Source organism: Erithacus rubecula (genome assembly GCF_903797595.1).
Source record: "Erithacus rubecula genome assembly, chromosome: 3".
NCBI classification, from domain to species: Eukaryota; Metazoa; Chordata; class Aves; order Passeriformes; family Muscicapidae; genus Erithacus; species Erithacus rubecula.
In genome coordinates this window covers 31,144,303-31,168,149 of record NC_136689.1, presented here as the reverse complement: position 1 = coordinate 31,168,149, position 23,847 = coordinate 31,144,303, and the positions used below count along the sequence as shown (strand labels likewise).

Genomic DNA, 23,847 nt, shown 5'->3' with positions numbered 1-23,847 from the left:
CAATGAGGTAGGGACTGCTGGCCAAGGGTTAGAGATTGCCAGGTGAGCATGTCAGAACAAGGCTGAAGAAAACAAGGGGCTCTGTGTGTTTACAGCAACATGGGTGACACAAACATATGAGAACACTGCTGTTTAATTAGTGAGGTCTTAGAAAGAGTTTAAGAAGAAGACCAAAGGGCATTTTGTCAAACTAATAGAGTTTTGTGGTGTTTTTGTAGGTCTTGAGAGGTCTGTGACTTATTTGTGGGAATATTATATGCATGAAATTCTGCTTCATAACAATGAAAGTTTAGCTTTAGCACATGAGGGAGAATTATAAAGACAGGAAGGGAAAAAAAAGGAGCTTGGAAGGATGTGAAATCTTGGAAGCAGTTAATGTCTCATTTCTTTTAGGTGGACATGGCCTTGTAGTTCACCTTCACAGGCTGGCAGCTATCCATAAAGGAACCAGTCACCACGGATCAGGCAAAGTCATGCTGATAAATATGTGCCTCTCCTTGCTGTGCTTCTAACAATGCTGTAGTATGTTGGAGATTGGGAGAAAGATTTGCCCTGACTTTGTGCTCCTCCAACCCTGAACTCAGGCTGACACCAATCTACCCACCTGCAAGCACTGCAGCACTATTGCAATCTTCCTTTTAAAGCCTGGGAATCTAATGGTATGACCAGTCTTAACATCTTAAAACTCCCTAATTTCAAGACCCATGAGGTTGCAAAAACTGAAGCAGACACATATGTATTCTAGGCAAATTATTTGTATTAAGTAAATAACTGTTATTAAAAACTGTTTACTAAACAATATCAAACATATATTTAATAGCATGGAATCATATATTTAGCAAATTATGCTAATTCTTTTTTCAGAATCTGCTTACTATTTTAACAGTTCAAATGAGATATGAGTTGGCGGTAGAGCTGCTGCCCAATCAAATATGTTTTGTGTCATTTCTATATTATTTCATAAAGGAAGGAATTACTTACAGTCAAAGAAGCAGGAAGTTCGGTGTACAAGTTCACTATTACAGCAAAATGTACAAGTGCATAGAAATTAAGATAAGCTGGCACATGTGGATTGAAGGGAACTTCTTTTCCAGTGATCTGTATAAAACAAAACAGTTCAAAAGTGACTTCTCTGGCCTGTTGCTCCTTAATAATCTTTACACTTAAAAACACAAAAGGAGAGACAGATAATTGAAGAAAGATAATCTACTGTCAAACTTAAATACTACCTAGTTTGAGACAGAGTTTAACTTTGTGTGCTTGTGCATGTCCAGAGCTGAAAAAAAAAAGAGAAATTACTGAACTCCATAGAAAAAATTTGAAAATCTCTTCAGGAAATGAATAATGAAAAAAAACATGCTTTTTCCTTCAAATAAAAAGAAAAAACCCCCACAGCTAAAACATTCATTTCCTTCAGTTTCTTTTCCCAATTCATCTTCCCCCATGCTTTATGACTGCTAATTTGCTAATTTAAAATAGCATGTGTAGAGTTTTTAACATTGATCCAGTAGCATTAAGAGGTCCAAGTAAATTACACACAACTGAAAGCCTGTGCATGTTCTATTTACCACTGGGATTTCCTCAGGAAGGCCAAGTCTAGGTTTGCCTGGTCCCCAGCCTGGCCCTTTGAATATGACAGAAAGCTTATTGCAGAATCCAGGTGTGGCCCAAAACGTGTTCCAAATATGAGCCAAGGGACGTAACTGGAAAAAAAAGAGAAAGTAATTTTTTATTGTTCGCGAAATAAAGATTAATAAAACATTGCGTTTTATAAATTTTTTAGTTTTCAAATAAATTATTTTTCAAACTGTGAAAGAGAATAAATTAGGAATAGATGAAGACAGTTCAGAAAACCTAGCTGAAATAGGCAAAAGCAATATGAAGGCCTTGGTTAATTTGGTGAGGATTAAAATGACTTCTGCTCAGAGGAAAATCTGTTTTTCCATCTGTGTCTCCTGCAATCACTCCTGAGTATTTAGTGGTATATTGTATAGCTGTATTTATGCTGTATGATTTGGTTACTGGCATCTTGAAATGACATACTCTCAATAACTAAATTACCTAGTATCTGATTGAAATGGATATAATTGCACATCCTCACACCTTCCAGCCATGACAGCCTTGACAGTAAAATTTCTCTTTCTTTGAGATTCCTCCTTGGATGAACAGTAATGAAAAGCAAATATGGACTCCACTGTTTCTCCTGTTTTTCGTAGAGAATTTTTACCTAGCTTAAGTGAAAACTGGAACAATAAATCTAAGAAGTACCACCCTAATTAGTTTTCTTTTTCATTATTACATACTTTTGTCTGTGCTTCACTATGCATTGCAGTGCTAAACACATCTCGTTCAGTCCAACAGCTTATATATCATTGTTCTAACTCTTTTTTTAATTTTACTGTTATATATTTTCATGATTACTACAAGCTCTGAATATCCCCAGTGGCTGTCTCATAATGAAATACTGAAGAAATTGTACATAATGTAACTGACTACTCAGCAATACAAGGATGGCCTTAACTGTGCCTAAGAGGGGCATTTTTTTTTTTAATATGACTGAAGGTTGAAGATATCAGAATCAGTGATACAAACTATAGCACCTGGATCATGATGGGATCAAATGAATTTACTGGATGTGTTAAGCCATATACAACTTTTGCATCTTCAGCCTCAAAGGTTCCTGATGGAAGAAGAAAAAAAAAAGAATGACAATCAAATTCAAAAGTATAGATATTTTTGCCACACTGACTAAACATAACAGAAAACACTTTCTCTTACTTACCAAATATCCTGTCCCAGATAATGAGTGTGCCACCATAATTTTTGTCAATGCAGTAAGGATTTCTACCTATAATAAAAAATCAATTATGAGACAAGTAATAGGATAAAGAATACTAGGAACTGAATTATGAAGAAAAATCATAATTTGCATCACTTTATAATCTAAAAATAACTTTAAAATATAGCTAACCAACCACTCCTCATACTTATTTTTTCTTGAATAGCCTTAAGGCTATTAACTTTATAACCCTATTTCTATTCAGATTCAAACATACAAATCCAATCTGTCATGCCCAAAATTTCTGTAAAATTCAGAGATTAAAGCCAGGTCAAAATATATTTACAAAAGGCAAACTAAAAAGCAAATAAAAATTATTCCACCAGTTTATACCTAAGGAAATATATACAAAAAGTATATATGTGTAGTCATCTCATTAATACCTGTCAAGTGTCTCTATGTCATATGTCTGATCCTGCACTATTAATCTCCGTGTGAGGCAAACTGATTCTTCTATGTTTTCTAGGGAATGTATTTGCATATAAACAGTCCTCTCAAAGTTATGAGTGAAGAAACATTGGTTACACATCCCTAAGTTTGTGGAGATAGTCTGGAGCAACTGTACAGCCCCTGATCCATAATGATTCCGTTTAACCCCAATCATTTTTTTTATTTACAGCTGAGCAAATAAGAGCAGAGTGTCTCCCTGAGAATCACCAGTAGTTGTGCAAATTTTAAGGACTAGACACTTGCAGCACCACTGTGGCTACAATGATTGTGAGGATACAATAAACAGTAACATCCTCTGTAAGTGTAACTTCATTTCAGTCTGTTTCAAATTGTTCTTCCATTCTCCTAATTTTTTTTAAACTTACTATCTCTGCACACTGAATGAGCTAAGGAAATCCACTTCTATTTCTCAGATATGTTCATGACATTTTCAAGTATGCAGTTAAGTTATTAATACAATTTACATATGCAGTACAGTCTTGAAGGCCTCTGAATACTAATAAAAAAATCAATCATGCATTTCTGTGAAGTGAGAGTTACCAATAATGCAAACAGGTGAAATATTCCACTAAAATATTTTAAAGTTCTTCTAAAATTTAGCCATGTTTTTTACATATACAGTGCTTGAATTTGAGTGCAAAAATGTGTTTGCTGTGATTCAGTGGTCAGGGAAGGATATTTTTCTATCACTCTTCATACTTTAAAACACTGATTTTTTTTTGCCTGAAGTCTTCAAATAATTTCATGATATCCAGACTTAATTTCTTCTCAGTAATTAATCTTAAACATAAAAATGTTTAAATTAAACAGAAGTTCTGAATACATTTTTTTTTTAATGTGAAATGTCTAACTGAACAAGGACCACTTCTGAAGCAGAGATCAAAATTAAAATCTTTTTGTAAAACTGATTTGACAGTAAAAATTTACTATATTACTATTACTGTACAAACAGTGACCCTGAGGAAAAAAAAAAAGCAATAAGAGGTTCCACTTTTATCTTACCATGATGAACTCTGTGATGACTGGGAGTATTAAGTATCCATTCCAGAGGCCCAAGTTTGGTGATAACCTTAAAAAATGTAATGTTCTAATTAATTTGAAATACTGTATAAGACCAAGAAGAAGTAGGGAAATGAAAAAGAGGAAAAGCCAAGAAGAAGATGTTTATCTTCTGGAGAACTTCATAAAAAGACAGAAGTGCAACATGTTTTTTTTGAACCATTTCACTGTATTACACTTACAAAAAATTTTCACTTAAATAACATTAACATACAAGTTATAAATTAAATTTATTTTTGATCCAGAAGCTAATTTCTTTTGATGTAGAAGTGAATTTTTTTCTTATTGCTTTTATCATTTTTCTATGAGAACCTTGAAGAGAATTGGCAATCATGAACTGATAATAAGATGGAATTACAGGGAAGTGATTTTCCCAGTGTACTGGAAAAGCACTGGTGAGGCTGCACCTTGAGTACCGTGTTCAGTTTTGACACTGTCCCCTCAAGAAAGGACATTGAGAACCTGGAGCATGTCCAGAGAAGGGCAATGGAGCTGGTGAAGGGTCCAGAAAACGTCACATGAGGAGGGACTGAGGGAACTGGGATTGTTTACAAATCTGATGAAAAGGAGGCTTGGAAGGACTTCACTGAACTCTACCTCCCTGAAAGGAGGTTGTAGTGAGGTGTGGGTCAGTTCTTCTTCCATGCCCCAAATGAAAGGACAAGAGGAAATGGCTTTACATTGTGCCAGAGGAGGTTCACATTGGATATTAGGAAAAAAAAAAATCACTGAAAGAGTGTTTAGGCATTGGACTAAATTACCCAGGGAGGTGGTGGAGTCACCATCTCTGGAAAAGTTCCAGAGGCATCTGGATGTGGCACTTGGGGGATATGGCTTAGGGGTCATTCTGGTGATGCTGGGCTGATGGTTGGACTCGCTGGTCTGGAAGGTCACTTACAACCTTGATGATTCTGTGATTCTATACAATTTTTTTCACTCATTTTTTCTTATCCATATCCAGTGACACTGCTTGGGATTTAGTGCAAACCTATGATACCAGTTATGATACCAAACATTTTATGTCAGCAAATAGCTGGCACTGACTCACAAACAAGTACTCCTCCCTTTGGTACATTTGACTGCTTATTTCTTCTACCAGTAACTTTATTTTAACCTGGCACAAATGCATTAACACAACAAACCTGGTGGGGGAACTGATGCAAACCAAAACTGCTTTTGTTTTATTTTTCTGAGTTAGTTTAACTGGATCAGTTCCTGATTTTTGTCCTACATATGGTCACAAATACACAAATGTCATGAGTTGGAGGCTCAAAATGTCTTTTGAGATCAGCATCAATTAATAATGGAGCTACAATTTAAGAAAATGACTCAACAGTACAGAAAGATAGCCTTGATAATTTTCGTACCAAACCAAAAATTTTAGAAAGTATCCATTGCCAAAAGCCCACTCTAGTGTTTTGTCAGAAAATGCTGATGAATTAAGTTTATGTCAGCAGGATTTCTGCTAAATTGGGTACTCTCAGCTACTATGGATTTAGAAGAAAGCCAGCACTGACTTCAAATTTGGTGCTTTGGTTAGCTAAACAGAAATGTGTGGACACCAGAACATGGCAACCATTTAATCCCAAACACAAACCCATCTGTCACAAATTGATGTAATCACTGGATAACCAAAAAGGACACCTATTCACAGTATATTTTGAAATGGCATCTATTCATAATGTCTGATTGTGGCCGCAATGTCTTTCAAATAAAAGGCAGCAGGGGACATTAAAGAAGCTAAAGGAAATGCTTAAACCTTAAGAAACAAATCCAAGAATACACAATTATTCTCATTTTAGATAATTTAATTAGTAAATTAACACTCATACTGCCCAAAGCAGTGACCTGTAATATAATAATAGAGATAAGATAATAATGGCAAAAAAACCCTAAATATTTAGAGGGGCAGTCATTACCATGAGAGTGGGTAATCTAGGAAGAATTTTCATTCCTTTGAGGTTTACAGAACAAAATCCTAAAATATGGCAGTTTCATGTCTCTGTATTTACAGTCCTGCAAGTGTAAGCAGATTTAGATTCAAAAAGAAGACTTAGGATATTCCTCTGATCTATTTAAATTGTTATGAATCAGGTAAATATAATAAAAGGAAAAAATAACTTTTTTTTCCCATTTTTTTCTCTTTAATGACAGCAAAAACAAGATCTACTTAATTGTTTAAGCAGAGAGTTTCTGTAATTACAGGAGTATAGAAATATGAAAATCTTTCATGTACAGAGAAGTGTCATATTTGGATCATCTTTCTCAAAATACTGCTCACACTTGACTAGAAAAACAGAATCTTGAGACAAGTTTGTTTTGTTTCACTTAACTCAGAAGCCAAGGACAATATAAGCAGGATCAGCACTCCCTGAAAATAAGTTCAAGTCTGAAAAGACCACCTAAAGGTAAGAAACGATCCATCATTCATGCTAGTTCCATTTTCTGCTTTTCTCAAGCAGAACATCCCACTGTTTTAAGATATGTGAGATGTGACCACTAAATTAATTTAATCTGAGACAAATGTTTTGAATTGAACTGCAGCCCAGCACCTGAGAGAAAACTGATTTATCTAATAGACCACAACTAACTTTGATCCAGTTGGTTTTAATACATTTTTAGCTCAGTATTTTAACAGTTTTTGTAAAAATAAACTGAATGTGCACTAGGAGAGCAGGGAATCAGTAAGGATTAGCAGTCTTCACCTTTATCCTACAGGTGGATTATAACAAAATATCCTCAGAATGAATGCCTTCAGCTCTCAACATCCAGCTGTTGAATTAAAATTTTAAAACTAAAATTAATCATTTTGAAAGTCTATATAGTGCATCCTCATGCTAAAGCAAAACTTTTTGTCTTGGGATTCTCAAAGGACCTCAGAGTAAAATTTTATATAAATTTATATGTAAAACTTTAAATAAATTTTTCTAACTAATAGTAGTAAAAGTATTTTCTTTGGATAATGAAACTGCTCTCATCCTTTAAAACAGTCTTTGAGTGATGACATTTAAAAATCTACTGAAATATCTTCTCCATGGCATAATTAGTGACTGAGATCCAAGCCTACTTTGATTCATTATTCATTGAAGGTCACCTCCATCACAAAGACATTTTAGCCCCACTCTGACAAAAATATCATCTGAGACAACAATTATAACCACATGACTTTAAAACTCAGAGGGGATGCAGAACTCTGTACGTGATGAAGCAAAAATCTAGTATGTTGACACTAGCAATCCATAAATCAATGCTTTTTCTAAAACACATAAAAAAAATTTTACCATCACATGATCAAAATAGTACAGGGAGCTATTTCTAGAAACTTCCTTTGCCTTTAGTAGGTTTACTTGCAGATATTTAGCTCACTCCTAAAAAAAATAAAAACTGCTAACAGAGGAAAAATTTTGGTGCCAAAAAATTTATAAATGTATAAACACTATAAATATAACTTTCCAAGAAACAGAAATATATCACCACTGAAAAGCTGAATTTTGAAGGCTCTTGAAGCCCTTACATGGCAAACAACAGAAGTTCTTTTGTTAAATTTGCTGAATTTTCCTATATTCTGCCATCTTCCTAGGGCAAAATTCCTACTAGCAGATTTTTCACCAAAGTAAATTGGATAGGACAGTAAGACCATTTTTGCCAGACAAGATTCTGACATGATCAGAACATGACAGGAACTTAGTACAGTCATATTGAAATAAATTAATTTTGTAAGAACTGACTCATAACAAAATTTAATGTTGTGTAGCAACAGCCCTGGTTCAAAAGAATATCCAGAGAGAAGACAGGCAGTGGCAGGTATTCCACTTACCCATCTACTTTTCATCTGTCAGTCTATTCTCATTCCTGTCTCTTTATTATGTCCAGATATTTTCCTTGGAGAATGGGAATTTCAAAGGAACTCATAAGTATTCTTTGCAGCAGTAACCTGGCTTACACTGCAGTTGCAACCAATCACCAAAGCACATGGACCACTAAGTTTCATCCATTCAGACAGAAAAACATTTTCAGCTTATAATATAATTGTATTCAAATTGGTTTCTTAGAATAAGAGCTTTCATAATGTTCATATATCAGGGAAAAGAAACCAAACATTTTAAAGAACACCACATAAATATGATAAGAAAATCAGCTTAGTTTTTGATGCTTGTAATTGGGATTTTAACTTTTAAAAATCTGCTACTCAAATTTTTGTATCTGATCTTTTTATTGGAAAGTATTCCAATAAATACAATAGTTGTAATGTCACTGTTCAATAACCCTACCATCAGTACTTCAAACCTTATTTCCTATTACTCAAAGGAAAAAAGTCTGCTTATGAACATAAAATATTCTTATTCTATATACCACCACCTTAAAGTGATTTGGGGAATATAGAAAAATAGCTACTGATCCCCTAAAAGTTGAAACACCCCGATTGTCCAAAGATAACCTTATCTGTATTTTGACCAATATGACTGGTCATAAAAAAAAAAAAAAAATTGTTTGTTTCCCTGATATAGACACCTACCATTATAAATCACCTCCAGTCTCAAATTTTTCCTTTCTCAATTAACACATCATGTGCACCTCAACTCCCATGCCAGTGACCCACAGATGAACTGCAACATTCCAACAAAACTCTTTTCCTGTTTCTGTTACTTTTTAACGTTTTTCCCATTGCCACAAAAAAAAAAAGTTTCACTTGTCAAAATCTTTACAAATGGACTCAATAAACTACCTGCATATCAAATATGTGGGCATCTCATATATATAGTTTATAAAAGTTTTGTCCACAAAACTTGTATTTTTCTTTCTTTCTTTTCTTTAAAAACCAACACATTTCCTCTGTTATACTTAGGTATTACTTAACAGTAAAGCAGAATTACTGATGATAATTGAACCAACTCCAAAAGCAGTGTAATAAATAAGACATGCTTAGAAACATTTTTCATATGTTACTGAATAAAATATCCTGGAATTGAAATTTTCAAATACAATGAGAACTAAATGTTTTTTTTCTACAATAGCTGTTCTTATATAAAGATGTTTCCTTTGTGACAGCAATCCCTTGCCTAAAGGGAAAGAACATTATGCAATATCTCTTGTGGCATGTAAGCACCTCCGTTTGTGGTCTCAGAGTTTGTCAGCACCAAGGGAAATCTTTATTGCCTGGTACCTGCACCACTTCAATGTAGTTCTTGTTTAAGTAATGAGAAAAAATCGTGACATGAAATCCAAGGGAAACTTTACATCTTGTGTAACAACTCCTCCTGTCACCACTACCACATGAATCTTTACTTAGCTCTGTTTCAACGTCAGTGTTAGGAAGGAATGTCAACTGAGTAAAGCAGGCAAACTTACAGTAAAACCATTCGCATATAAAAAGTTCTGGGTTGGTTTTTTTTTTTCCTTTGAGCATAAGGAAAGCTGTTTGCAGCACAGCATTATTTTCAATATCATAGTGTTACTGATCTGCAGGACAGCAGAAGGTAAATTCATCCCTGGAGCATCACTAAGCAGAACTCTGAACTTAAGTTTGGCGTTTCTGTTAGACTAGTTGTAGTAAAACACATATTACAAGTCATATCCTCATCAAAATCAAGGTAAGAATCTTATTCCTGGTATATAAATCTGTATTTCAGACAGTCTGGTGGGGAAATTCTAAAATATGACCTTAATTCCATTCCCCAGTAGAGCTGCTGTGTTAATTCAGGACAACACACCCATGTATTTATACAGATGGCTCTGGTGACCAGATTTGCCATGTAAAATCTCTACAGGGAAGCTTAGGAAAGGCAGAACTCCTAGGATATGTGCTCGTCTGCCAGTTTCACACTTTGAAATCCTTGGCAAACTCTGATTTATACACTGCCAACTGTTTTCCTATCTGATTAGACAGTTTTCTACTCCAGTAAGCATGTAAAATGGATATAGCCGAATTTCCACACTGAGGAGAGAAAAAACAATATTTATAGTTTAGAAATAAAACAAGTGAGAGGAATCAGGCCTGTTGGGATCACAGACTTTCATAGAGGGTGAATTTCTGATAAATCTGGATAGTAGGAATGGGAGGTGAAAGCCTAGTTTTAATGGACAGTCTGCTTTAAAGCATACTTATATAATAAACATGCAGACTTAAGAAATGTGCCTATAATAAATTATCTTGAAGACAGGCTGTTGTCACTTTTCATTGTTTTACACCTCAACCAGGAGGTAAGGTTTGAATCAAGCTGGCATCTTACATGACTATTTAAGTTAGCTGTTTCAACAAGTGGATGTAACCTTTTTGTTTTCTTTATAGGTCCAGTTAAGCTTTGTGGGAAAATCGAGCACATATAGGAAATTTCAAACAATTTTTCTGCTAAAAAAGAAAAAACTTACAGTAACTGATTGGTTTAATTGCAGCATTACAAATAGCAGAGCATGGAGCAAGTCACACTTTCAGTCATATATCAAGTTAAGCATTTTAAACAAACTCCAGAAGAAAAATTGCTTTACAATTTCAGTATTTTTCAGCAGCCTGACAAATACATTCTGGCAATTGTAGGAAAAAAACCCAAAAGTCATAAATCAGTATGCCACTCCTGAAATAAACTAAAATATAGCCAAGTGAGGCTCTTCATCTTCCTTTTAAAACAGATCAAAAAATAGTCAGCAGCCTATACTTTGTGATATTAACAAAGAAGGGTCTTTCAAATTTTCTGTTGGCTTTGAAGATATAACTAATTTAAAAAGATTCTCAATGAATACAAGCTATGAGAAAAAACTCAAGAGCATTATGTGTAATACACTAAGTTGGAAAAAGAGGGGATTTTTAAAAAGAACAGTAATATTATTATTATTATGCTATTCTTTCATTATTACATTAAATTTATTTGGTAAATGAGTTGTTTAGATTCCTTTTTCAGTATGCAGAATGTACTGAACTGTGCTACATCTTGAAGTATCTCACTTCACTTTTATCTTGATAATTCTCCAGGGACATAATATATAGAAGCAACTTAAATAAAATTCTTTAAGTACAATCTTTAGTTTTAGGGTTTCTGCAGGCTGATTAGCAATAGTTAAGCCTACTGTTGCTGAAGTAAACATTTCATAGCTGTTGCTTGCAAAAAGTCTTTGGTGCAAGGAACAGCAACCAACACTCAAACTCAAAAACTTAACTATTAGGTTACAAATTTAAGTTACTGATTATGTTCTTGTCCCATAAAGTTTCTATTTCTGGCCTCCCTAGACACCCAGTGTCAACAGGGATAAGGGAGGATTCTTCTGTCTGGATTATTGCCTATCAAATGCAAACCACCAGCATGACCCTATTATTAGTGCAGCAGCCACTTTTGAATGAAAAAGTTCATGGCTCCTGTGCTACATGAATTCTATTGTGTAAACAGCCAGTTAAAATAGGAGTTTACACACAGTTAAATTAAGAGGCTCATCCTGACACTACTAAAGTGTAGCACTAGCATTCTGAATCATCACTGAGCTTTTAGATGCCAAGGAAGAAACTCCAGACTTCATCCCGCTATGTTTTTCCTGATTCACTGTGTTCAAGTGCAGCCTACACTTAGCAGGAGAGGAACAGTGTGCTCTCTTATGAATGTTTTATTTTCTCTCTCTTTTGTTATTCTTTTTATTTAAAACAAAAAGCAGAGTTATATGCCTTATATATCTAGAAAGACAACACTGTTCTCCCCTCATGGGGCAAATGAAACATGGAAAACTGGAACATATTTTACAGTTATTGCAAGTATTTGTGTTTAATGATAGCATTGTCAGCTTTGCTCTTTTCTCCATTCTGGCAAGTGCAATGATGACAAGACTTTGATCCTACAGGTTGGTCAGAAAATCTAATAAGCCATTTTGGCAGACAGACTGGATTGAAGTAGTGAGATCTCTTTGTTTCTTGGAATCATGCTTAAGTTTTAATGTCTGTATTGCATATATAGCCTATCTGGACATACAAAGTCACTGTCTGCATGAAAGAAAGTATGTTTATCTTCCTGGTGGTTTTTTTAATTTGTTCTCTTTGTCTCCAAAGTAAGCATGTGATTTAAGAGTTTGCAGCAGATGAATAATGAATTTATTAATGATAAAAGCATTCACATCAGGAATGGGGAAAAAACTTTGTTTTGTAAACCAAAGTTTGGTTTTCTATGCAAATCAGCAAATAATTATTTCCCTATTGTTTTTAAAATAATTTCTTGGATCTTTGTTACAGTGAGAAAATATGCAATAGGCTGTCAGATTATGTCACGTATTTCTAGGAATTCCAGTTAAATCATCGTCTCATTGAATATTCACTGACACAATCTTGAACATCAGACTAGGAGCATGGCTGTAATCACCTCTAATTACCTTCATCCCTTTGATTACTTTTTGAAAAAGTCTTCTGAATGGCAAGTTCCTGATTCCTTGTAACCTGACAGGAACAGATGTGTGTGTTTCTAATTTGGAAGGAAACATCAGACAGAGCTGTGTCTACTTTTAGCTAACATGGCCAAATGAAAGGAAATAAATTCATTATTTCATTAAATGAAGCAATGTATTAGAATGAAGAAAAATAAAATTTTTCTTGGCATTTGGTATTTGAATTCAAAGTGACCTTCTAGACATTGAAGAGATACTGCAGTTTCACAATTCTACTCAATACATTGGATTATTACTGATTTCACCTTTTACTGATGATACTTTTCAGACTAAAAAAAAAAAAAATCAACAAAAAACCCTCTCAACAAACACAAACCAAAACACCAGCAGCAAAACAAAGGCTACCAGCAGTAAAACACAGGCCAAACAACGTTTCTTATTCTGGCCAGAAAATCAGATCAGTCTACCATGCCCTATTTCCACTGTGATCCATTCAATACCACCTGTATGTCATGACTTTGCAAACACTTTCATGCATTAAATTTAACTCATATCTTACTGACCTTATAGGAAATATTCACAGTCCAACAAACTAATAATAAATATATGACTTTGTAAACCAGGCCCAGAGATAATTTTAACTCCCAACAAAGCATCTCCTTTTTTATCTGCAACTATTCAATACTTTCACTCTTTACCAAAACCTTCCTTCAACTCCACAAATCAATGACAATAATAGAACTATCTTATTTCCAAAACAAACACTAAAACATGCAACACTCATGTAAGTTTTGTAATAGTCAAATAAGTTTTGTTAAAATGCTTTTTAAGTTCAAAGTCTTATTTCCTGATCAAATTTACTTTTCAGTTTTGAGAAACTGTACTGCAAGTAATTGAAATAGATGAAGTAGACTTTGTAACTTTTTGTAACTTTTTTTGCTGCTGAAATCCCTTCTTGATTATTTAAATGACACTACAGCACACAATGCAGAGAAAGTAAGTCCAGGAAAACTGAAAAATAGAATTTGCAAAGAAATAGACCAGTCTTAATTGTTAGGACCTGGAAATTCATAACTGAATATTTTATATATTTTTTCATGCTATCACTTATTTTTCACAGTGTCCTAATTATGATTCTTTCATCCAATTCTTTCACCCATCCAGTAGATTTTTGTCTCAAATAGCTTCTGCTTAAAAAGACAAATATGTCCTCTAGAGTTTCAAGAACAGCTTTTGCTATTGATATGATGGTAATCACAGCTACTTAGATACTTAGAAGAACTTATGTAAACTTTTATGTATTTTCCTTAATTTTACCTGGTTCCTCAATGTGCTTGTTTAATTTCCTTACTGGAAAATAAAGTCAAAATAAAACAGGTTTCTTTTTCTGAATCTGGCCATCTTCATAGGTGTGATCTGATTGACATAAGAATTGAAGGACTGGGCCACAAGAGCTCACTGAACTCAGATGGGCTGTGCAGGGCATGAAAGCATGAAGAATTCCCAGTTTTTCTCTTTCAGAGCTTTTCATTAAAGAAAACTGATCAGAAGCCAAAGGTAAAAAAAGACTTGGACAAAAACTTAGACCAGTGTACACTGTGCGTGCACACGTGGAAAATATCCTTTTGACAAATACCATACACTTCCTCAGTAAGTTTCAGTTTTACTAATAGGTTTTTTCTGATAAAAACAATTTTATTTTTCCCTGAATCTGTAACAATTTTATGCCTCTCTTTCCAGCCTGCATGAGGTGTTGTTAAAATTATTCCCATTCCCCACCTGTTTTCACCCATGTTACTCCTGATTAACAGTTGTGACTCACCTTTTTCTGCTCCCAGAGCTAGATGAGGTAGAAAGACTTACACAAGGTGAAAAGAGATGCCTTAAAAAAACCTGACTTCTGTGAGTATGGTAACAGGCAGATCATATTCTCTCCTTAAATTAGAAAATTAAACAGAAACTAATACATGTCAAAGATCAAATAGGCAAGGAATAATCTGCTGCTGCAATTACTACCATCAGGGATTGGATCAGTTGATACTTTCTAAATACAGTTTGACATCTCATAAAAATTACAGCTAAACCAACAGAAACTAATTTCTGTTTTTTCACAGGTGTCTATCAGGTTATAAACACACCTAACTTATTGGTTGTAATAAATGTATAATGGAAGGATATAGTTTAATATAAGCCCTAGACCTTCTGAATCACCTGCAAAAATAAATTGAAATGGAGTATTTCTGTCTGTCAGTAACATCCTGAAACATTTTGTGGCTTTTGAAAAATTAGTTTTTTACTGCCATTTGACTGAAGTATTTTTTTTTACTTCCCTTATGATCTAGATGAGAATGGTCTGTCTGGTCATAGAAGCATTTCTCCCAGACTATTTAGGAGCAGATCTGAGTCATTCAATTGACCTGAACCGTACTGGATAGAACAAAAAATGCTTTTTTTTCTTGATTTATTGAGATAACAGAACCACAGAATCATTTAGATTGCAAAAGAATTTAAAGAGCATCAAGTCCAATAGTTAACCCATCACTGGCAAATGTTTTCCTCGGGGGGTTTCTTGGGTTGAATTTTTTTTTTCATTTTTCATTTAAATAAATTATTAGGAGTTTATTTCAATGCTCTAGTGCTACTTAGAGATTTATTTTAAATCCTTGAAAAAATCCTGATATAATTTCAGATTGTCATGCACATGGTGCAATACTCATAGAATCATTAATGTGTGAAAAGACCTACAAGACCATCAACTCCTACCTTTGACTAAACACCACCATATCACTAAACAATAGCACCAAGTGTCATGTCCAGTCATTTCTTGAACACTTCCAGGGATCGTGACTCCATCACTTCCCTGGGAAGCCCATTCTAATGTTTAACCACACTTCCAATTAATAATTTTTTCATGATGTTCAGCCTGAACCTTTTCTAGTGCAGCTTGAGGCCGTTTACTCTGGTTCTGCCACAGGTTGCCTGGAGAAGCAAACAGCCCCTACATGGCTGCAGGTTCCTGTCAGGCAGCTGTAGAGAGTGATAACACCCTGAGCCTCCTCTTTTCCAGGTTATCCACCTCCAGCTCACTCTTGTAAGACTTGTGCTCCAGACCCATCACCAGCTCCATTGTCCTTCTCTGGACACACTCCAGTACCTCAGTGCTTTGTAGTGAGGGCCCCAGAGCTGGACACTGGATTTGAGGTGTGGCCCCACCACTGTGCCAAGCACAGGGGGACAATACCTGCCCTGCTCCTGCTGGCCACCTATTGCTGATCCAGGCCAGGATGCCACTGGCCTTCTTGGCCATCTGGGCACACCCTGGCTCATGTTCAGCTGCTGTCAACCAGCACCCCCATATTCTTCTCTGCTTGGCTGCTTTCCAGCCACTCTTCCCCCAGCCTGTAGCTCTCCATGGGGTTGTTGTGATCACAATGCAAGACCTGGCACTCAGCTTTGAATGTCATATCTCCGGTCTTGACCCACTGATTCAGGATGCAGTGAAAAAAAAGAAAGTTTAACTCAAATGCATGGCATAAGTCACTAAGTTGTATTTTCACTCTAGCATACACAACTTTATTCATCTCAGGCATGCCTCTCTTGTATCTTGCAGCCCATTCTAATAATAAACAATAGTAAAAGAAGCCAGAACTTCAATAATAGTGTAATTTTTATGTAAGATTTATAGGCTTAAAATGCTGTACTATTCTATATAAAATGACCAAAACTAATGCATACCAAGCACATAGGAAATACAGAAGTCTAAATGAGGTAGAACGAATGTGTACTTTTGATCTTTATGATACTGTAGTTACAAGAATATATGAGTCACTTGAGTTAAAATAAAATAGACCATGTCTGATCTGCTGGTAGTAAAGTTGGACAAAAACTGACATAACAAATAATGAGATAGGTCAAAGTTATAACACAGGAAACATCTCTTAATATTGTTTGAAAAAACACTGGACACATCTAAAATTTAAGTATGAGAAAATATCAGGGATTGTATTTGGCTATAAACTTTTGCTCTCGGCTGAAACATGGCATAGAAAGTTTCAGCACAGCATGATCATTCTTTTGTAATATTGAATTTAATTTAAATTACACTCAAAACAAAACATCTTCCCTCAGAAACTTTCATGTACTTAAATTCTTTCCTATTACTTAAATACACCTTTTTTTCTTCTATAAAGCAATAAATTTTGCATGTGTTTTCCTTTTCATTCCTATGTTAAAAAACAGAAAAACCCACCATCTATTAAAGAGATTTTTCCCCCCTGTATCTTACTAGATTTTATTTTTCTTAAAGAGAAAGATGTGCACTGAAAATTCACGAAGTAATAATTTCCAAACATCTTTGCCCAGCCAATGTGGGGCCAAAGTGTATCTCAGGAAATTGATAGTGATGAATAACAATAGAAAGTTCAGGAAAAAAATAATTATCCATTGGTCTTTCATTTTAGAAGCCAACTATTACATTACTATAACATTAGACTGGCAGAATGGAAATAATGAAGTGTATCTCCCCTAGACCCCTAAAGACGTGTAACAGCACCCTCCATGGGCTCCCAGAGGACACCAGAGCTGCTGGGGGATGATAAATATCTGCTCTTAGAGCAAGGGTTAGCAGCACTTACTGGGATAGGATGCTGTTTGCTATAGAATCCCACACTACAGACCTGAACAAACTTTATGTATTAGTAAACTGACAGAAACAGAGACTTGAAGAAAAGATTTTCATATTAATTTAATCTACATAAGATAATTAAGATCATTAAAATTCAGAAAAGGACCATTAGGAAAAAAAAAAAAGCAGCAATAGCTTTAAACAGTTAAATTGCAATAGTCGTTGCAAGGAAAACCCAATATAATGGTGAAGCATCATATTAATTTCACCAAAACTATAGGGTAACATAAACCTGAATGGCTGATACTATTTCCCTTCCTTTTCTTACTTCTTTCTGTCAATGCCTTGCCCCTGAGAGCAGGAAATCTGCTAATACATGTTGTAACCCTATTTCTATTTCAACATAATTTTTGACCTTAGAGCATGACTTCAACATATTTCAACCGATTTCAGCTGTGCTATAAAATCAACAATATCAACATTAAGAATAACTTCCCTTGTAAGCAAAGTTCTATGAGTGGATCAATTGCATTAATAAAAAAGTACAAAAGATCCATTGTTTTTCTGCTGGCACAACAATTTAATAGTAAGGAGTGCTTATCTTTTCTTTGAGACCAAAATTAATTCTTGTTTAGACTAGTGTCTAAACTTGGCACATTGCACATATGCTGTGGAAATTCCTTTTAAGCCCTATGAAGGATTTAGCACTTTACAGGGATGCAGGCAATTCATAAGGCTCTGAAATTCACTTTAGAAACTTCAGACACTCACTGTGGCACCAGTGCTGTGATTCACTGAGTTACTGCTACACAGCAGAATGTTAGAAACCTCTCAGCCAAGGAAGACATGGCTTCAAACACCACAGAAGACATAGATGAGACATACATTTTTTTTAGCAGCAAAGCACACTAAAACTTTTTTTTTTTTTAATGAAGCACACAGAAAACAGAAAAATCTGCAATTTAAACAACATAATCACCTAAAATATCAGATCAAGAAAATAAAATTCCTTTCCCAAAGAACTGTCCTATATATTGCATCATGAAATTAGAGAGGAAAAGGCATCTGTCTGGGCTGAATAAACAAAAGAGTAAGTGTTATAGAAATAATTAGATCACAGCCCATCTGGGGCTACTGAGAAATATACTACTGACTTATAAAATAAAGTACCTTTAAATCCCTTTGTTGTAATGCAAGAAAGAAGGCAAAGACCACAGAACTACTTGAGAAGTGTGGGAAACATCTTGCTAATTACAGTGTGTTATTAACCCTATATGTATGTAAACTAGATACAGTCTATCTATGAACTTACAAAACAGAAATGAAGTGGTGTAGTCATAAACAAATAGCCATCAGATAATCATAGAGCATTTTTCATTTGAGAATTACCTGCATTAAGAAAGAAACAATACCTGACTTTAGCTGTAACTCTAAAAGATCTTTAAGAAGCACCAGGTTTTTAGGGTATTTTCCCCTAAAATATTTATCTTAGAAATGAAATCAGTTTCAGTATCAGCCAAAAATGTTTAATAAGCTGCAAGATAGGAAAATACAGTATTAAAATAGCAAAAAGTTTAGATTCCTTACAGTTATTTTTTTTTTTTTTACTAAATCTAATTGGGACCAACTGGCCTCATTGCTTCTTATAAACTTAGCAATATATATTCAGAAAAAGGAATAAAAATGAACAGATGTTTCTCCTTAAAGAAGTCAGACAAAGATTTTTCTTACACAATAAATCAGCTGCTAGTGGATTTCCAAGACACTGCTCCAGGCTAACTGTTTAGGTATGGCTTAAAAACCTGGTTTACCTCTGTATGTATCCAAAACTGGTAAAGTAGATTAAACTGTAAATGAACAGCAAACACCGAAGGGGGGATGAAAAAAGCCATGGGCAAGTTGAACATCTGAAATAATGAGAAAGAAAACATACATTAGATATATAATTCTAAACTCATGATGATATAATGAAGTACTATCAGGAGCTCAAAGCACTGCACAATATACTTGCTTCTTCTAACACATCCATTAAGCAGACATTACATAGCATACTTAGATAGTGATTATTATGTTACTACTAGATGTGCTATAGCAAATGAGACATAAATTGACCAAAAGTGATTTCCCTCAAGCTGAACTGAGCAAGTAGAAAATTCAGCATAAGAATTCATAAATGCTGGTATTGGATGCTTATGCTGTGTACTATAAGGAACAGACAGCAACACAGCATTGACATTAAGGGTTCCCATATAGAGAAGAATCATCACAGCAAGGTATGAATTTATAACACTATAGCTTTTCCACCCAAACTCCCTGCATAAGCACCATGAGGCTAAGGCATCTTACTTGGCTTGCAAAGTTAACTATAATTCTCACCTTAACTTTCTCATGGTATCTTCCATAAATTCCCAGTATAGAGTACTGTTTTAGAGTACTAAAAACACACTAGCATGAAAAAAGTATCAGAACACTGCTTACTTGGGAAATCGTGGTGTCTTAGATACAGATGAAGTCCTAGGAATTTCACAATTAATTGTTTAACTGGCAAAATTAGAGTAAAACTTCTAAGATCTTCATATGTTAAAAAGCCAGTCTGCTCTCTTCAAAAAAAGGCTTATCTTTTTCTTTTCTCTTTTACCTGACACTGTGCTATATCACCTGCATGGAAAAGTTAATACTTCTCTAAAATACAGAGATAATTCCTAAACCAAACAGTAACAGAGGTACCTTCAAAAGCTTTAAATCTCTTTAGGACTCAGGGAATATCTGTTTGGGCCACAAGAGCCCCCTGTGAAGCACAAGAAAATTAGAAAAATCCATTTCCGAATTCCTATTTTTCTTTTCACAAAAATCAAATCTTTTTAACATTCAAGGAGGTAGTCCAGTAGCCACGACGAGCCTCCTGGACCAAGAATTCCCTTAGTGAAGGTTCTGGACACAGCATGTAAAACCAGTATTGTCTCAGTTTTATCAAAAGGGCTGCCCAATAGATTAGAAGGCACTCTGAGGCTGTGGATCAACTACACTTCCACCCCAGTGATGTGACTGATGCTCGCAAGAAAGTCACCACTGACATATCTCCCTGTGACAAACCAATGGAGGACTAGGACCTTGCAATATCAGCTTAGTCTGCTGGCTTCAACACCAGACAATGTCTGAAACACTAGGACAAAACCCTGAAGTCATTGCAATATCACCTGGCAGGGGCTGGGACACCTGGGATTTCAAAATCTACATTTAAAGCCTCATGGATCACAGCTGCCCCACAAATTACCTACAGGGTGTTTCTGTTTCTGTCTCGGAAGCTGCTTTCCAAGAAGTACAGGAATTAAAAGGTAGTAGAAGGGGACTAAGTTTCTGTCAAATGGCATGATAACAGCAGGATTTTTTTAAAAAAGGAATAGAGAGGAAATTGATTAAAAAAACCCCAAAAACCCAGAAAACCAAACCAGATGGTTTTCAGATTATTCGTGCAAGTGGTTACAGGATTGAAAGCAGGGTTAAAAAATTATATGCTTTTTCCCTAAAAGTATCAGAAGCAATTTGGTGGAATTTACAGATGACTCAAAGGGGAAAGAAGAATCATCTTCATATTTATTTCCTAACTTACTTTTCACAAGAGTACTAGGATTTCCCTGCTAAGTGGTGGGATGAAAGAAATTTTATATAAATCTATAGGTAAATTTGAAACTGTCAAATGAGAATTCTTTACTAACGCTTTCTTACAATGTAATCTTTATTTTGTACAGGAAGGATTTTAAAGATCATTTACAGAAGTGGAACTCATAGGAAGAAATGAAAACTACTCCCATACCAAGATCTGACTTTTCTTATTTGTGGTTCCTCTGAAACAAGAACAGCAATCTCAGGGGAAAAAAATAAATCATTAAATAGTTCTTTACTGGAAATGTCAATTTACCAAATCAAAAGATTTCATGGCAATGTACCAGCTTTAACAAATTTGTAGAAGAAAAGATCTGCTGGCTCCAGACGGGAATTTCTGGTCAAAACTGCAGGAAAACTTTTAACATACTGACAGATTTTTTCTCACTTGTGGATTCAGCAGCACAGAGAAATTGGGGAAGTGCTACAGTAGCTGATGGGAAAAGCACCCAGAGAGGGGGTGCGAGACATTTGATCTGTGCTGATGCACTGCAGCTGTTTGCCCTCATGGCACTGCCCCTTTGCAAGGTCCTTTGCCCACTCTCCCACGTGGGCATCTCTCCCTTCTCCCTCCCATTGGTAAGTAAAATCCTGTAACCACTTCCACCACAGAAAGGGAGAGCATTGAAACTCCTGAGGTTTAGCAGGAGCGCCGAGTTTCCCTGCTGTGTCTCTGGGGCCACCTGCTGATGTGGCTGCAGAGGGGCTGTGGGGCATGGGCTAGGGGCTGCAGGACAGCTCTGACAGCCAGTTCATGTGGGCAGGAACTCGTGTGAGGACTCTGCAGGAGCTAAAGGCAAGATAAAATAAAAAAATTTAAAAATAAAAAAAGCCAATCCATTTTTCACAAAACCCAGACCTGGCAACTCCTCAGTAGACAAGAAGTGACTATGCTGAAAACTGTAACCTATTCCCTTTCCAGATTTCTATGTAGATGTTTCCACTGCTTTTATATCAAGGCATAGTTCAACACTTTATCTAAATGTACGATCTAAAGTGATCAAATTATTATGGATTCAATATTTGCAATTAAATCTTACCCTTAGAGGAAAGTTGAGAATGGTACTCAAAGCATTGAATCATAGCTTTTCAGAGTGTATGTGCAAATCTCCATCACTTATATATTAATTACATAGTATTATCTTGCTTTAGCTTTCTGTTTCTTTCTTCAAAATTAATATTTTTAACATTTCTTTTCCTCTAAACGGGTCTCAATAGTATCTCTCAGTCTTCATAGTAAATTTGTTTTTCTATGGCCCCTCCAGTAGAGAAACAGAAACACTGTGTATGCAAACAACATGAAGCACTATACATTTGGTTCCAAAATCCAGAGTGTATCTCACACCATTGATTGTCAAGCAGATTTTTCTATTCTCTTTCATTTAATATCTTTTCAATCATAGATTAAAATGCCGATTTATTTATCTTACAATGTTTAGCTTAAAACGCAACAGAGCTGGCAGCAGAAGAGTCACCAAGCACCCTAAGTTTCTCACAGTCTCCACAAAATTGGATGTCAAACTCATTGAAAAGTACAGTATACATTCAACAAGATCAGATAATTCTCAGAGATTAATTAAGGATTTTACTGAGTTTCAGCTTCAAGGCACATCCATCCATGGTTCTGGACAAGACTGTTAGTCCAAAAAATAGCAGTTCTGTAAGCATTAGCAAAAATTGTGATTGTGCACGGTAAGGCATTTCAGAAAGAAAACTGGTGTAGGTCTGGAAAGTTCAGGGAGGAGGCAAAACAGTATTTACATTAACCACATGTTTTGGCTAATATCAAATATTTGGTGAAAAAACCTGGCACACAAAAGCATCATGTATTCCTAGATTCATTTCCCTGTGCACAAAGCATATGAAATGTAAATGCACATATATTACTTGCCAAGTGATACCAGTGTGGTCCTGAGGATGGTCTTTGGAATCCAAGGTGGCCAGACATCTTGGTCTTCTGAGTATTTTATTCTCTCTGAGGTATCATCCTCAAAATCATGACAGCAGACAAATGCACATATGCACACCCATATATACACACAGGCTTTTTGTCTTTTTTGAATTATTGTTTTTGTTAAGCATTTGCACATATGGTCCCAACGGGTAAATGGGCAAAGGTTAAATCTTTAACATAGCAGTATTTACAGAGGAAGCAGAGTTGTCACAGGCAGACATCCTTTCCACTATTGTTCATTGCAGTCATTTAAATTCTAGGTAATCTTGCTAACATCAAATTATTATTTTCTTAATAAATAAACAATAGGAATTTATATAGAAGACATCAAGAAAAAGATCTAAGAAATAATACTGCTGCATGATTTTCAGAAGAAAATTTTCCTGGAAAGTAGCATTTTAACTAATTTAATGTCATGCACTTAAAACATTAAAACAGCTACAAACTAGAGACTAAGTCAATGTTCAGTTACATAAGCATAAATCCACTTTACCAAAGTTAATGGAGTTGTACTGGATTTCCATGGGTAGGAGTAGTCTCTTGACTTTGAGTCATTTGCTCACAGGCTGGATAGAGAGATTGCCAAAGGACTGTGGGTTTCCATCACCACACATATTATACCTCATTGGAGAATATATATAATTATATGTATGCATTTATATATGTAAATACATTCAATATCCCTTTTGAACTCGAATTTTGAAAATTAAATTTTGAAGTTATTAATTTTGAATAACACACGACCAGACAAACTACAATCTGGTTTTAAAAAAAGCAAGTCAAAAGAGAAAATGAGGGCTCAACTTAGGAAATCAGCAGTTACTCTGGGTGCAGAACTAAGCCTTAAACATTATGTTACATTTATGAATGCATTAGGAAATATACTTTTTAAAATCTGTATAT

The 23,847-nt window shown here is 35.1% G+C and overlaps 1 protein-coding gene across 1 annotated transcript in view; it reads right to left on the bottom strand.

The window, feature by feature from the left end:
* The window catches only part of AGMO (alkylglycerol monooxygenase), a 185,557-nt gene that overhangs the window by 84,767 nt on the left and 76,943 nt on the right, over window positions 1–23,847 (bottom strand). Inside the window, exons 5-10 of the mRNA XM_079302920.1 lie at window positions 19,139–19,234; window positions 4,292–4,358; window positions 2,783–2,848; window positions 2,601–2,680; window positions 1,569–1,703; window positions 982–1,098 (exon numbers count right to left, since the gene is read on the bottom strand). Coding sequence (XP_079159046.1) covers window positions 982–1,098; window positions 1,569–1,703; window positions 2,601–2,680; window positions 2,783–2,848; window positions 4,292–4,358; window positions 19,139–19,234 — 561 coding nt within the window. The remainder of the gene's footprint in view (window positions 1–981; window positions 1,099–1,568; window positions 1,704–2,600; window positions 2,681–2,782; window positions 2,849–4,291; window positions 4,359–19,138; window positions 19,235–23,847) is intronic.